We start from the raw sequence: 15,980 nt of genomic DNA on the forward strand, positions 1-15,980 counted from the left end.
TGAGCTGCACGTGTTAACGCAAACAGGCCGATTTTAAACTCTGACATCACTCGATCGCGCCGGCCCCTGAGGTAATTTTCCGCCTAAAGTTGGGATGAGCTTATGTGAGGACACAGCAGGAAATATTCAGGAGAATTCACTGTGAGCAAGCGGAATGGGGTGATGATATCCTTAAAATCCTGCGGGGGCGATGCATGATGTATAGCGAGGACTTGTGCGCTCTCCTTGAAACTACTTCATTATGTTTTCAGGAGACAAGACAAGACTGTAGAAAAATGCCTTTTTTATCAATGCTTTGTAGTTCAGCAGCACATTCACAATATGGCAGAAAGAAAACATAATGAAGCAGTTTCTTTACCTGCTATAGGCTTAGACTACCGGGGGAACTGGCACCTTGAGCTCCTCTCTCTCTCTCTCTCTCTCTCTCTCTCTCTCTCTCTCTCTCTGTGCATATACAGTACATCATATTACTGGGAGCTCTTGAGCTCTCTTAGGCTCCTCAAGATCGTTGGTTGACGGCCTGCCAGAACAAATTTCAGGAGTGTAGTCCATGTGTAAAAGGGGCTCTTGGTTTTGTAGTACGGCCTGGCAGTGCCACATGGTGGGTTGATAAAGGTATCTGTCCCATGGGCCCCCCACATTTTTTTTTGCTTTGGTCCTGCTGGTAGCACATTATTTTTCTCTCCATGAGCATAACTGCTACAACTTGAGATCAGTCCAAGATCGGAGGCCTGCCCACACACAACCCCCGAGAGGATGACAGCGAGAGTGAAACAAGCTCCCAGTTACACACCAGTACAACATCGGCCTAATCATTGTGAGAATCAGATGAGGGAGGACAGGGGGGGGGGGGGGGGGGGGGAGAGAGAGACAGAGAAGGGGGATGGGGGGGTAAGAGAACCAGAGAGAGTGTGTTTATTTAAGTTTTTCGTCTCCTGACTCAGACAGAGAGCAGACTGCAGAGGATAATGAGAAACAGATCTTTAGTGGAGAGGAAGGGGAGGGAGGGGAGATCGGAGAGAAGGAGGGACAAGGAAGGAGGAGTGGGGTAAAAAAAGAAGAAAAAAAAAGACGAAGAAGGAGAAAAGGGGAGGAGAGGGACGAGTGACGGCCAAGAAAGGGGGGCAGTCGTGTTTGTCGCCACAGGAAATAGGCCCTCTTATGTTCACTTGCTGACAGTTAACATCACAGCCCCGGTGGCCTCGCAGGAAACCTACAATGGCAGGTTTTAGAGACAGAGCTGCTTGCCATGTGTCCTGCTCATGATTAGAATAATAATCATATCGTGTTGGGCTTCATGACTATTTCACAACTGGGAAAAAAGTTATTGATGCTATGGTTGATGTGGTTGACACACCTCAGGGACAGAAAAAACGAGAAATGATGCAGATGATGCAAGATAAGCTGAAAACTGAAAAGAAAAGCCAGATGTGCAGAGTTTAAAATGTGTTTAGGTGTGGAGAGTTTATGTGAAGAAGTGACTGAAAGAGAAACCTCCAGAGAGAGTGAGGAAGGGGGGGGGGGGGGGTGAAGGAGGGAGGCTGGAGGTTGGGCAGAGGGGTTTCATGACTGACAGGCCCAAGGTCCTATGGGGGATGACTAACGGACCAACTGGAGCTGGGAAACCCACCCAAAGGCAATTAAGGGTAAAGGACGACAAAAAAATATTTGATAAACTTTTTTTTTCTTCCCTCCTCCTCCTCTCTCTATCTTGAACGGAGAAGAGGAACAACAAGAAGTGGGACAAGACGAAAGAATAGGAAGTTTTCAGGAAAAGTGATGGAGTTCAAATGAAAGGCGGACTAAATCTGGGAGTTATGTTTCGGGAGAAAAAAAATCTGTCAGATCTCATGGACGAAGATTTGATCTGGACCGCAAGGCATGAAAGTTGAAAAAGTTGCAGACATCCGAGCAAGAAGGAGGAATCATCGCGGGGGGAAAAGTTGCTGAAGATACACCAGAATCAAGAGGAAGATTTGCGCAATGACGCGCACATAGGAAAGTTTTGGGAATATCTCGGTTCTTTTTTTTTTTTTAACTGTTTCACGGACATTAAAGTCGCTTGAAAGGATAAGATTGTATCACTCTATCTGTATCCGGGGGGAGATGGGGGCCGCGCCGGGCTCGGGCTGGGAGGAAGGCGAGTTCGAGTTCAAGTTGGTGTTTGAGGAGGACCCTCCGCTCCGGCAGAGCCAGGGGCAATCCCCGGCGCGCGTAGCCGATCCGGAACGCTCCGTTCCCGGGGAGGAGGGTGAGGGAGCCCTGCTGCACCTGGAGCCCTCCAACAGCATCAACAGCAGCAGCTTGGGTTAGAGTCATTTACTGGATGGTTTAATGTGTAACATAAGAAGTAAAGGGACAAAGAGCTAGTCGCTTCAACACATGGGAACCTCTCTATGTGTGTGTGTGTGTGTGTCTGAAGTTGCATGTGCTTTAATGCGAGCCTTCATGTGCATGCCTGTGCTCATATGAAGTGTGTAACTTGCATGCAATGTGTGTGTGTGTGCGTGCCTCAGTCCGTAAGCATGTGAGCACATTGTTGTTGTGTGTTTGTCCTGTGTGCATGTCTAAGTGTACTCTTGATTGCGTGAGTGCATCTGTGTGTTTGTGCATGTGTGCGTGCAGCCCTCAGACTCAATGTGTTTCTAATCAGCTGTGCGTGTGAGCAGAGTTAACAGCTGCCATCTGGTAAGGAACCTCAACCTCTGTGTACTGAACACGCATCACACACACACACACACACACACACCTCCCTCCCTCCGTCCCTCCTTCACTCACTCACTCAACCTCCATCTCCCTCATTTTTCCCTGCACACACACCTCGTATCCTCACATCCACTCTCTCTCTCTCTCTCTCTCTCTCTCTCTCTGTTGTTTCCCGCCCACACTGGCATACACAGTTGTATTACCGCCACACCCAAGGTATGAAAGTAAATTGCAGGAGAAACAGGAGAACAAATTCATCAAGCAGTGTGATAGATTCCCAGAGCATGTAAGGCCTACCTTTACATGGGGGTGTTGTGTTGGCCCTCATGAAACTTTGCTGTCACTCCTGGTGGCCATATTCATGTCCTCCGCTCTTTACTGAAACAACATGAAAACAAGTAGCCCAGGACAAATCCCTGGTCTCTGTTTTGGTGTATTTTACAGTTTTAACCAGTTACTGTGTTAAAGGGAGGAAAGTAGCCACTGTGATGTCACCTAATGGTTTGAAACCATTAGCATTTTGGCCTTCCTAGTTGTTCAGTGCTAGCCCTTTTTTTGTGAAGAGCGTCGACGAGGAGACAAGAGAGGGGTCATGAAACACTAAGTTATCCCTGATTTAATAAAGTCACGCAATCCGACGGCTCATTCATTTTCTGGTTTATTAGCTATAGCTAACAAGCCAGGAACGGTGAGTGCAGACACATACCTGCTAATTAGTTCTAACATTGGCAATTAAGTATTAATGATACTGTTTATAAAAGGAACACAGACTTCTTGGACACAATTTAAGTATAATAAGCCGCGCAGCAGGCAATATTCTTCGTCCAATACACCCAAGAGTTTTACTTCAGTGACTCACGTTAGCTAGGGTGACTCGTAAAAGACCGCTAGTCCAAACCCTTTATTTGCATTGTTATAATTTAAACAGGTGAGGTTTACACTAAGGATTTTTCAAAAACTGTCAGTCAATGTTGGTAAAAACCCGCTGCATTGGAAACATCGCACTTACATGCTGTTCAGTATATGCTAAAACAATATGTGACATTTTCTGGTATGAAATCTTAACGTTAAACACTCAAGTTGGTGGAGTGAACCCATCGCTGGAAACTTGACCTGCTTAAAAATCCCCAAATCCAATGAACGAGTGACGAGTATAGGCTTCAACCTCAGAACACTTTTTTGGGGGGCTTACATTGTAATTGTAAGATCAGTTAAAATGTGGGACCTTTCCTAGCTTATTAATATATTTTTACAGTATTTTATTGTTTGGTCACATATTTTTTTTAAGTTTACCCAAACGTTGCTGTGGGCTTATCGTGGTTATGTGTTTTAAAGGTCCCATATTATGCTTTTTCTGGTTTTATATGCTCTTTAGTGTGTTTTCCAAGTGTCCTGTGCATGTGCTAAAATTCAAAGTCCGCGGAAACGCAGCTTCTCCTTCGTCCTCCTGTTAGCTCTAGCATTAGCTGCATGTAACGCTCGGTTCTAGCCCCCCTCTATAAAAATGTGTCACTCTGACGTCATTGTCAGTGTGAGATCACTGATCTAAGCCCATTGGCTCGTTGTGGCAAGCCCTGCAGCTCATGATGCACTCCCGTTAACTTCTGTAGCACGCCCACGATATGCCGCAGCCTGCGGTAGCGCAGTAGTGCTAAGGTGCTAATGTTTTTATGGTAAAAGGGGCGTGACATTTCCGAGAACCGTGCTGAGCGACTGACCAATTACAGCAGAGCCGACAGGCCGACCAATCAGATCAGACTTGGCACACGTGGGGACTCTGAACGTGGGCACTTCAGAGCCTTAGAGCGAGAGTCAGAAGCGAGCCGGTGCATGGAGCAGCAGTGAAAACAGACACTTTTTATAACTTTAGCTATTGTGAACATACTTTAGTAGGTACATAGATTAAATATACGAACCCCAAAAAGGGCATAACATGGGCTCTTTAAACTGGCAAAGATTGAGTCAGGATTAAGTGCATCAGGAATCTTTTCTATCGTGGTATTCAGCTAGCGTCCCTATGTGGGTTCCCAATCCACAGGTTGTAAACCCCTGATTTAAACGTTACTTTTCTGTGAGAGGTTCAGCTCAGGACACAGAACAAAATAGTACAGTATATTAGATCTCGCACACATGAAATCGGGTTTTATAGTGTTCAATAAGTGTTAGGTACGTTTTGTGGCCCATAAACTTCTCCGCTGGTCCGCTCACAAACATCTAAATCATTGTTTCATGTGAAAAATCCTCCAGCAGAAGAGTTGCCTCAGCGCTGCGGCTTTAATCACTTGGAAATATTTTTTGTTGCCAGGAAACATTTGAAGAGGTTTTTCACCCCGAGTCTTAATTTGCTGGCAGTTGCCGTTGTGTGTCCGTGTGTTGCCCAAAAAAATTGCCTGTGTGGCCCGCCGCCATTCAGCGCAACAATGATGAGATGGAGCCCTCGCTCATTACAGAGTAACTACTGTTTGGCTCCGTGTGCAGGCAGACCACTCCACGTTTGTGAAATGCTGTGGTGACGACTGTGGCCTTGACTGTGGTATCTTTCGGATGATTGTTCGGTGATGTCAGAAATGTTTTGCTGAGAATCTTTCTGAAATAAAACAGGAGATGTCAAGAAACGGCTCCGATTCATCTGAATAAGTGAGCCAGCAGAGAACTTAATGTTTGGTTGCAGTTCACACTTCACCCTTTACTGCTCGAGTTCTGACTAAAGAGATGGAAACATTTTAAGAAGAAGAAGATATACTTTAATAATCCCGCAAGGGGAAATTCAATTTTACACTCTGTTATTGAGACATGCAACACACACACATGCACAAACAGGATCCTATGGACATGCACTAATGGAGAGATGTCATGCACTAATGGAGAGATGGCAGTGAGTGGACTTTTTATGCCTTGTAGAGACAGGACAGTGGAGAGAGTCAGAAATCAGGGAGAGAGAGAGAGTGGGGAGGGACATTTGGGAAAGAGCCGAAAGTCAGAATCGAACCCGGGCCGTCCTCTATGAGAACTGTAACCTACATACAAGGGGTGCGTTCACTAACCACTACGCTACCGGTGCCCCAACAAAAAACACTTTGTGGCATTCAAGCCAGTGTCGAGGCATATCTTCTTCTCTCTGCTGTTTGTGTGTCTCCCAGCACCTACATGATGTGTTTATAACCAGCCTTTAAGGTAGCCCGCTAGCTTAGCATAGAAGGAAAGAGCAAACATGGCACACAACCACTCCTGAAACCATTATGTGTCAGCAAAATTATTTTTATAAAAAAGCCACACTTGTTGTTTACCCTGTTTCCAGTCTCTGTGCTAAGCTAAACTAACTGTCTACTTCACATAATGCGTATATGGTGACAAAAAATAATCTTAGAAAGTGAATTTGCTTTTCCTAAAGTATCCTTAAAAAATAAATCAAAAGTCTGTGGCACGCTGAAAATAACGTAATTATATTTTTTTGTTCGCTCCCAAAAAAATATAGTAAGTTTATTTTCAGTGCGCCACAGACCTTTGATTTATGGTATGTTCCTGCAACCATGCACACCGAAGAACGTGTTTAGGCTGTGCATGGGTTACCCTGTTGGCCATTTCGCTGAAGTTTCTTTTATCTATTAAGGGGCTAAAATTCTTCAGATGCTATGAACACTTTCACTTCAGAGGAAAAGTTCCAGTTGTGTGCCTTTTCCATATGGCAACGATTTCAGATCACTAAACTGTTACGGATGATTTATGGATGTTGAAAATGAAAAATGAATCTCTGCTTGCCACAAATTGGCTTTATAGAAGTTTGATTGACATCTAATGAGTGTTTCTCGTGCCACATGTTAAAGAACAGCAATTTTCTAAAGATTAATGCCATTTGGGATTCAATGAATGCATGTTGCATGACCCAAAAGCCACAACATGTGATATAACAGTGTGTGTGAAAGAAAGGGAAATGGGAACATTTTTATATGAAAAAATCTGCCAATATAAACTGTAAATTGTTTCCATGTTGGATAAACTCTAGCAGGAAGAGAAATCTGATATCTCTAAATAAGTGCATGTCCATAGGATCCTGTTTGTGCACGTGTGTGTATTTCAGCCCATGTGTGTGTAGCATGTTCAACAACAGAGTGTAAAAAAAGAATTGATAAAGGATATCTTCTTTTGCCATCATGTGCATGTCAATGCTCTGAATTGATCCTATCCGTTTTTTGTTTTTTTTTACCAGTTACAGATAACCACCTAGATGGCAATCATTCAGGACACTCAATCAGCATCCCCAGCCCCCCGCCATCGGCCAATCAGAGGGCTGGGATGCATTCCCCGCCACCACGAAGGGCCCCCGTCAGAGAGTTCAGTGGGACCTACGAGAGCCTGCCGGCACGCTCTGTACAGGTGAAGCAGCTTGTTTACAAACCTCAGAATCCGTCTGCGGAGGTATGGCCATTTTTGCACCTTTTTCATATTTCACTTAATTGAAAACGTTTTCGTTTTGAACCACTGACTTTATCACTGACATGTGTTTAAGTTTCAACAGCTGAAGTTACTAAAATGTATGTTTCTTTGAAAGTGAGCTTTGAATCTTTTGAGTAAGTTGCTCCTTAAATTTAGGAAACTTTCAACACACTTTCATACTATGAACAACCGTTTGTTGTAAATGAGTACAACACCAGACCTTTGTAAATGACTTCAAACGGTTCTTGGTGGTTTTCCCTCCCTCTAAAACAAAGTGTTCATTTTACCTTCACATGTCTTGAGACCAGCTGAGAGTGATTCTATTTCAGTGTTACATTTGTCCTCAGAGGACAATCTCTCTTTCATTGTGGGATTTAGCTCCTAATATTTGATTTCGCAAGTAAAGTTGATGCAAAGTGAGACAAACTTAAAGTAAAACTGGATAACAATACATTAAAAAAATGTAGCAGTCTGGGGCACCATTAGCTTAGTGGTTAGTGTGCACGCCCCATGTACAGAGGCTATAGTCCTCTAAGTGGGCAGCCCGAGTTCAAATCCCACATGTGGCTCCCTTCATTCCCCACTCTCTCTCTCCCTGATTTCTGACCCAATCAACTGTCCTGTCTCTAAATAATAAAAAGTACAAAAATAAACCTTAAAAAAATGCAGCAGTGAGGAAATATTGTCCTACAAGTCTCAGAGCTCCCTGAAACATGTGTGTGAAGTTTCTTGTTCTAAATCCACTCTGATCCTGTATTTGATCATGCCTATAAACCCCTCTATTTCAGCCCTGCTCAGAACAGGCTGTTTCTTTGTCTGTAGCTTTAAATATGTAAATGAGCTGAGTCTGACCACGCCCCTCTTTAAGGGGATGTGTCTTGGGCTTTCTCGCTCCATGCCCTATGGTTTTACACTGAGAAGGCAGACTCAGAGGGCAGAACAAACACCTAGCTGTGGGAGTGTCACCCACCTGGGGGGAGGGGTTACTGCCCTTTGTGATGTCATAAAGGGAAAATCTCCAAACGGCCTGTTTGAGCACGCATTTTCTGGAAAGTGGAGAAGGCAAAATTGGGGGGTTTGTAGACAGACTAGAGACACATATTAAGCGTTAGAAAAACATGGTAAAGTGTACTTGTGCATAATATGTGACCTTTAAATGTATTTAGGATCTATTAAAATCACAGGTGAAATAAATATCTGCCACTAAAAGTAGACAAATGATCCAAAAATCCAGGAAGTTTATATTTAGACCTGAAGGGTGAAAGGTCTGAACATAAGTCAGGCACTTACTTTTTACCTTTTTTTTAATCTTCAGTTTGTTTGAGAAAGATGTAAAAAGTGTCAGTTTTAAGTCAGAATAACACTGGACATCAGTCACAGCTGTGGCTGCTGAGATAAGCCAACATATTTGATGTTGTTAGCTGCAGAACCCTCTGCACCCCAACGTCCCACGACTACAATTATGAAGGAGAGAAAATCTGTGAATACTTACTGAACACCTGAGAAGCTGATAGGAGCACATATTTGGAATGCTGTTTGCTTCAAGGTGATTAAAAGGTTTCTCATTCTTCATCTTGTCTCCAGGTTTCGGAGTCTCGTGTGGTCGAGTGTCCCAGTATCCAGATAACGACTATTTCCCCTGAAGACGACCCGGCATCCAACATTTCCAGTTACTGGGACATGGGTGGTGGCGGTGGTGGCTGGGACCGCGATCGCCTCTACCTCCCCCTGCTGGACCCCTTCAGTTACCGCGACAGATGCCCCGGCTCCCTCAGCCCGAGCCCCGCCTCCAGCCCCTCCTCCCGTGGCTGGCTGAGCCCCGCCTCCAGCTGTGACTCCCTGCTGGTGGAGGAGGAGGAGCTGAACGACGCCGCCATCAATTTCGGGCTCTCGCCGTCCTCAAGGCCGACTTCTCCTGGAGGTAAAAAGCGCAGAAACTCCCCGCTGGCCTCGCCCTGTACATCACGGAGGGGGAGTTACTCAGACGACCTGCAGGGATGCAACCTGGAGGGCGGAGACTCCATCAGTCTGTCGCAAGCTCCGCCCAGCAGCTGCGAGCTCAGCATCCCGCAGAAAACCCGGAAGACGTCGTTGGAGCAGGTAAAGGCGTTCACTCAATTTCAGATTTAATTCAAACTCTTTTCAGGAATCTGCTTTACAGTAAAAGTGTTGAACCTTGTTTTGGCTTCCAGCTGTCTCCCAGGGAGGTGGATCAGGAGCAGGCTCCAGGACACGGCTCCCCCTGCCTGCTGACTGAGACACAGCAGACCAGAAGAGAGCCCCCTTCAGTGGGCATGGACTACCTCTCTGTGCCCCCTGCTTTAGCCTGGGGCAGGACCCGAGCCAGCGCACACAGCCCTCTGTTCAGGCAAGGACACACACCACTGGATGTTTGAAATGATGCAATAATAAACTGTTTAAAGTTCAATGCAGATGATTCATCAAAGGGTATATATCTTTCCAGAGAGAGTTTCTCCAGTATTAAAAACAGAAAAGCTGCAAAAAATAAAAAATAATATAGATAAATAGTCTTAAATAAATGATGGTCCCTTTAGAGTAAAGTCGACCATTAAGCTTGATATGTGTGACTACATGCTATTAAACAGTCACTGCCACAGAGACTCTGCAAAAAATACTTCTTGTCCAAATATGGTCAACTCCTTCCCCTCCTTATATAGACTATAATGTTTCATTTATAAATCTAAATGTAAAACTGTAAATGTTACTGCTTTAACACACCTGTAGGTCCAGTGCTCTGCCGCCTCTCGACTGGCCGCTGCCGTCCCAGTTTGACCAGTACGAGCTGCGCATCGATGTGCAGCCCCGCCCACACCACAGGGCGCACTACGAGACGGAGGGGAGCAGAGGAGCCGTCAAAGCTACGCCGTCAGGACATCCTGTCGTCAAGGTGGAGCAAAAAAAAAAACCTGCTGAAAGAGCAGCCATTGCTAAACGGCGTCTTTAGGAATGATGCACATACTGGACACTTTTTATTATCGCTGTAGGTTTAACGTGAGAGCATCCTAAACGCTCCTACTGCCTTTGTATCAAATGTGATTTGTAACAAAGCCTAAGACAAAGATTTGGTGTGAATGTTGTGTTTTGTGTCTCAGTTTTGTGTTGTGGCCTGGTCACAGTTTGATTCCCCCCCCCCCCCCCCCCCCCCCCCTCTGTGTGTCTGTGCAGCTGTGTGGATACTCAGAGAGGAAGCCGCTCTCCCTTCAGGTTTTCGTTGGAACAGCTGACGACCGATCGATCAGGCCACATCCTTTCTATCAGATACACAGGTACTCAAGTGTATTTCTATATCAAAACGTATTTCCTGGCATTCACGTTCATGTTGATGATGTTCAGCGGAAGACGAGAACAACTGTCCGCTGTGGCTTTAACCATTGCGTAACCCACCACCAGCTGGTCCCGGAAATGACCCACACCAGTTATTTATCTGGATGAGGACATCAGCTTAATATAAGATATGTTAAATCTGTGAATGAAATGAACAAAAACAGACACAAAGGCAGGTAATTCTGTTGCAGGATTGTTTTTAGAGCAGATTTTTAATATAAAAGTCTGGTGGCGCAGTGGTTAGTGTGCGCGCCCCGTGTATGGAGGCTGTAGTCTTCCAAGCGGGCGGCCCAGGCTTGAATCCAGCCTGTGGCTCCTTTACCGCATGTCATTCCCCACTCTCTCTCTCTCCCTGATTTCTCATTCTATCCACTTCCCTATCTCTCCATTATAGGCACAAAAAGCCCCAAAAATAAAAATAAAAAGTCTGAGTTTTTTGTTTCAGCAAAAATGTGAGAAATTAAGGTTAAAACTTTTTCCCCCTCAGGGTGACGGGCAAGATGGTGGGCACTGCTAGTCATGAAAGCGTCCAGGCGGGGACCAAAATACTCGACATCCCCCTCAACCCTGAGAACAACATGACCGCGCTGTGAGTAACAGAGGGACGGGAAACTTCTTGTGCAAAAGCCTGACAAAAAAAAAAGTTCTTATTTGTGAATGCTTTTCAGCCTTTTACTTCAATTTCAAGGCTGCGGTTCACACTCGAGAGGGAGGAGATTGACAGATATTAGTTTAACCACACCAATATTTAAGACTGTGACTACATCAAATTGCTTTTAGGCATTGCAGCTGCTGACAGAGCGATGTGAATCAGGATGTTGCAGCATGTGGATCAACACTTGACTTGATATATAATGAGAAATGTTTGTCTTGTAGCATCGACTGTGCTGGGATTCTGAAGCTGAGGAACTCGGACATCGAGCTAAGAAAAGGAGAGACGGACGTTGGACGTAAGAACACGCGTGTACGGCTGGTTTTTCGTACCCACCTCCCTCTAGCGCCTCCTGTGGCCCCGCCTGGTCGAGTCCTGGCTCTGCAGGTCGCCTCCCAGCCCATCGAATGCTGTGAGTAGCTGCTCAGCTGCAGTTTCACCTTTTTACATGATGCATAACATAAAGCGACTGTATATTTGTGAGATTTTGACCTGCTTTCCACATTTTCCTTTAAAATAAGCAAGGCATGTTTATCTATAGAGCCTCATCTAACATGGAGAAACTCAAAATGCTTTACCCAGATAAAAAACAGAACATTAACAACATCATTAAGGCATTAGAATAAAAATTAAATTCAAATATGAGCCCCTTAAGGTCGCCTTCTAACACACACAAATACCAGATAAGCTTTTTCTGGTCAACTTGTCAGTTGCACGTTTTTGTTTGTGAAGGGCCTAAAACTCTGCAGGTTGTTTTCTTGAACAACCTTTTATCAAGCCTTTAACTCTGTTTATATATTCTAGAGGTACTTGAACCCTCAGAGTCAAAGTAAAGGTCTTACTTAAGTCGTCCGTCTCTCCTCGTTTCAGCCCAGCGATCGGCTCAGGAGCTGCCCGTCATCGAGTCCGTCAGTCTCACGTCCTGCTCTGTGGAGGGAGGGGAGGAGCTTCTGCTGAGCGGCAACAACTACCTGCCAATCTCCAGAGTCCTTTTCATGGAGAGAGGGACAGGTGAGAGGACACTCAAAATGATCTGATGTCACTTATGTTCCCCATAGGGTCCCCTGTTTAAAGTAAGCGCTTGAAAACTTTCAGAAATGAGATGGGGGACAAAAAATGTTTTGTCTGTTTAATCTGCACTTGAGTGAACTTTTGAAAAACCAAATAGAGGAGGCTGAAAATAGCCACAGTGTTATAACATCATGAAATTGTGAAATGATTTTTGTTAAAAACACTGTGTTGTGAAACAGGCTTAAGCTGTGGGAGAGGTATCAGGATTCTTAATAACACTACAAAAGGATTTTAGATCAAATTAAAGTAAGTTTTTTTGCGCGCTGATAGCCCAGCGGTTATATTGCGCACCTCATGTACAGAGGCTGTAGTCCTGGGTTTGAATCCAACCCTCGGCCCTTTGCTGCATGTCATCCCTCACTCTCTCTCCTCACAACATTTCCTGACTCTCTTTAGCTGTCCTAAATAATAAATTAAAAAAGGCTCAAAAGACTTGTTGATACAAATTTAACAAAAAGAGAAGAGGAGGAGGATTTTGATTTGAGGGTTTATTAAATTCTGGCAAGTAGAAATCATGTTTGAGAAAGGATCAACTCTTTATCTTTATGGTTTGAAACATGCAGGGCCTTTGAAAATCACTCCTCTGTCTCTCTCTGAGTACTTTTACTTTTGGTAAGATTTGAAAAGCGGGACATTTAGGAGTAATATTTCAACTTTACCAGGATAAAGATTTCAATGCTTCTTCCAGCACTGATCGCATCTACTTCGAAAGCAGGACCAACCGGGTTTAAATGTAACACTTTACCTTTGATGCAGTTACAACTCATCATATTCAATCAGCTGATTGTGTCTATGTGTTTGCAAGCAAAAACACAACAACACTTAATTCTATCTTTGTATCAATCAGATGGTAAATTGCAGTGGGAGGAGGAGGCTCATGTTGACCGAGACAACAGCAACGAGGTAATTTTGCACATAAAAAAAAAAATCTAAATTAAAATGTCAATTCTGGTCAAGCATGTAGAGATTCTCCTCCAATTAGGAGCATTCAAAATCTGCACCTCTTCTTTCCTTCTAGGGTTTGTTGTGTGTGAGGGTACCCGCCTACAGCGACCTGTCCGTCAATCGACCTGTGTCCGTTAGTCTTTACGTCTCCAACGGGAAGAGGAAAAGGAGCAGCACTCACTGCTTCAAGTATCTGCCCAGTGAGTGTCCCCTCTCCTCCTCCTCCGACTCACTTCAGTTTATTTCTTCTCTTTCTCGGGTTTTGTTAAGTTAGTGTGTTTACATTTCACGACGGTGTTAGCGGTCTTCTTAGAGGGAGACACATGAAGGAGAGATTTTCTTTGAAGTCCCAAATACTACAAAAAAAGAAAACGAATTAGTATAAAAACACCAAATGTATAAAAGACTTCATGATTTACTTCAATACAAATACATGTAAATATAACTCTGAATGTCCCTCAGTTATTGTGGTACTAATTCACACTGAGACTTTCTTTTGACGGACACAGAAGACACCTCCCCTCCCCCCCAAATCAACAAATCTAAATGAATAGTTCCTCAGCAAACTCTCCTTTTATTAATGAAAACTAATTCTGCCAACCCAATCTTTAAATGGTCGTTTTGTTTTTTTCCGAGAAAATATACATTTCTTTCTTTACTGAAAAGGCAAAAAATAATAATAATAATAATAAGCCATATTTAAATAATTAATGGGAAGGATATTTTAAGATAAATAATTCTCACTTATTAATTGGGATGTATTGTTTTTGTCTCACAGTTATGTTTAAAGAGGAGGACCCCCTGCTGTCCCGGCCCTCTGCTCTTCCCCTGCAGGGGGGGTCTGTGTGTCCCGTGGGGGATCAAACCAGGATGGATCGGGGCTTCCACATGAGAGGCGACCCCATGGCTGATGATCGAGGCCTGGGATTCCACCTGCCCCCCTACCCCTCCACCTACTCACCCCCCTGCCCGTCCATGAGTTACCATGACGACTACTGCTCGAAACCAGACTCTGTGCTGGAGGATCCCGGCGGGTCCAGGGCGTCTCTCTCTGAACGTCACCCCAGCTTCGAGAACCTGGAGCTGGGCTTCACCGAGCTCCTTCCTCCCTTGTACCCCCGCGGCCCGCAGCCTCCCTCCCCGTCCCCCTCACCGTGGCTGGACTCACCTTACCTGTCCTCCTCGCCCTCTCCCTCCCACTCCTCCTCCCTCAGCCCGTTTCCAACCGGCAGTCCCATCTCCACCTCCCCTCTGCCCCCCTTCCCGACCTCCCCGTACCCCCAGTACTCCCCGTATCCTCAGGAGGTGTGTCCATCCCCGCCGTCCAACCTCAGCCCGTATCAGGACATCTGCCCAGCGCACTACTCCCAATACGACGGCTGGGACCCCCAGGGAAGGGTGCTGGGGACAGGACATGGGGGAGAGAGGGATGCCAAGATCCAGGAGTTTCCTCTGGAGTTCACCAGCCCTACATCTATGCACCACATCACGTTTGAGGAAGGTGAGGACCACAATCAATTTAATTAGCTGATAATAAAACAACAGAAAAATGTCAAGTACGGATAAAAAGTGGGAGGAAAATGTTGAATTATAAACTGACTGGTTGGATGGAAATTGCTTCTGATTTAATTCTCCATATTTTTTAAGTTTCTCGTCTATTGTTACTGAATTATTATTAATAATCCTAACTGTATGCCACTGCCATAAAATGAGAGTCCTAATGTGAACAATCTGCCGAGTCCTCGCTCGTACCTCAACAGGTGAGAGTGAGCCAGAAACATCAGTAACTACTGCTGAGATATTTTACATTCATTCATTTGACTTTAAGGTTTATTTAAGTTTTCACATTGTGTCAATCCGCCTCAGCCCGAGTTCTGAATATGCTAGAGAACCACACAGCAGACGGATGCATCGACTCCATAGGGGTTAAGATCTGTCATTTATGCCAATCAATAATGCAAAACATTTAACCAACTTAAGTATTGAAACAATGTTTTATGGCCAGAGTCAGTATTTATTTATTGGACTTTCATCGTGGCTTCTTACTTTAGCAGCTCCACTGTTCAGTTCCTTTGAAATGTCCCTTTAAGGTTGAATCAGGGCATTCAAATTTAAAACTCTGATGATGATTTGAATTTCTCTGTCCGACCAATAAATGTGAATAAGAGGCTGAATCCCACGCTGATTCATGCAGGTCGATCACCTTTGATCTGAGCTGTGTGTAAGCTGAACTAACTTCATGATGTCGAGTATTTGAGGTGGATGAATGGATGGAGTGATAACCACGGTTGTGACTGTCTCCCCTCTTCTCTTCCCTCCACAGTGTCAGAGTTCATCGGCGAGGACATCCAGTCCTACCAGTCAGGCTCACAGATGGACAACCGGCCTAACTGACCTCTGAGCAGCTCATGACCCCCCTCTCCCCCCCCCTCTGGTATTCAGCATAACTTAAAATCCACTATGCACTTGCTATGAAGATGCATTGATGCATGACTGATCATCAGGACACTGTTGTAATTATGACCACAGGTAACTGTTTTATAAAGGGAAACTCATGTTTATAACATGTTTTCAATATAAATTATACAAGAAAGTGCTCGGGGGTTTGGTGTGTTTTTTTTCCCACAGAACCCAAAGTAACCGCTCGTACACGGTGAACTCAGATCAATCAGGAGAGACAGGTGAATAAAGAAAAGGATTTATTACAATGAATAACATGGAAATGTGACTTGGCAGAAACACTTTGGCGCTTGGACTCTATGGGGTGGTTGATGTGTTTGGCGAATGACAACAAATAAATCCCCCACATGGAGTCCAGACACTGGTG

At 44.7% G+C, this 15,980-nt stretch overlaps 1 protein-coding gene across 2 annotated transcripts; it reads left to right on the forward strand.

The window, feature by feature from the left end:
- The first annotated feature begins 1,558 nt into the window (after positions 1-1,558).
- Positions 1,559-15,749, forward strand: nfatc4 (nuclear factor of activated T cells 4). 2 transcript variants are annotated; one of them, XM_061045342.1, is made up of 13 exons: positions 1,559-2,308; positions 6,914-7,122; positions 8,725-9,240; positions 9,333-9,508; positions 9,886-10,048; positions 10,327-10,427; positions 10,973-11,074; positions 11,362-11,549; positions 12,008-12,148; positions 13,056-13,111; positions 13,227-13,353; positions 13,932-14,654; positions 15,477-15,749. In XM_061045342.1, the coding sequence occupies exons 1-13, from the start codon at positions 2,107-2,109 to the stop codon at positions 15,545-15,547; spliced, it is 2,775 nt and encodes a 924-aa protein (XP_060901325.1). In that variant the 5' UTR covers positions 1,559-2,106; the 3' UTR covers positions 15,548-15,749. The 2 variants fall into 2 exon arrangements, with proteins under 2 accessions (XP_060901325.1, XP_060901326.1); XM_061045343.1 differs by having other exon boundaries at positions 1,563-2,308; positions 6,914-7,080.
- Positions 15,750-15,980: the final 231 nt, after the last annotated feature.

This window comes from Labrus mixtus, chromosome 8 (genome assembly GCF_963584025.1).
Source record: "Labrus mixtus chromosome 8, fLabMix1.1, whole genome shotgun sequence".
Lineage (NCBI taxonomy): Eukaryota > Metazoa > Chordata > Actinopteri > Labriformes > Labridae > Labrus > Labrus mixtus.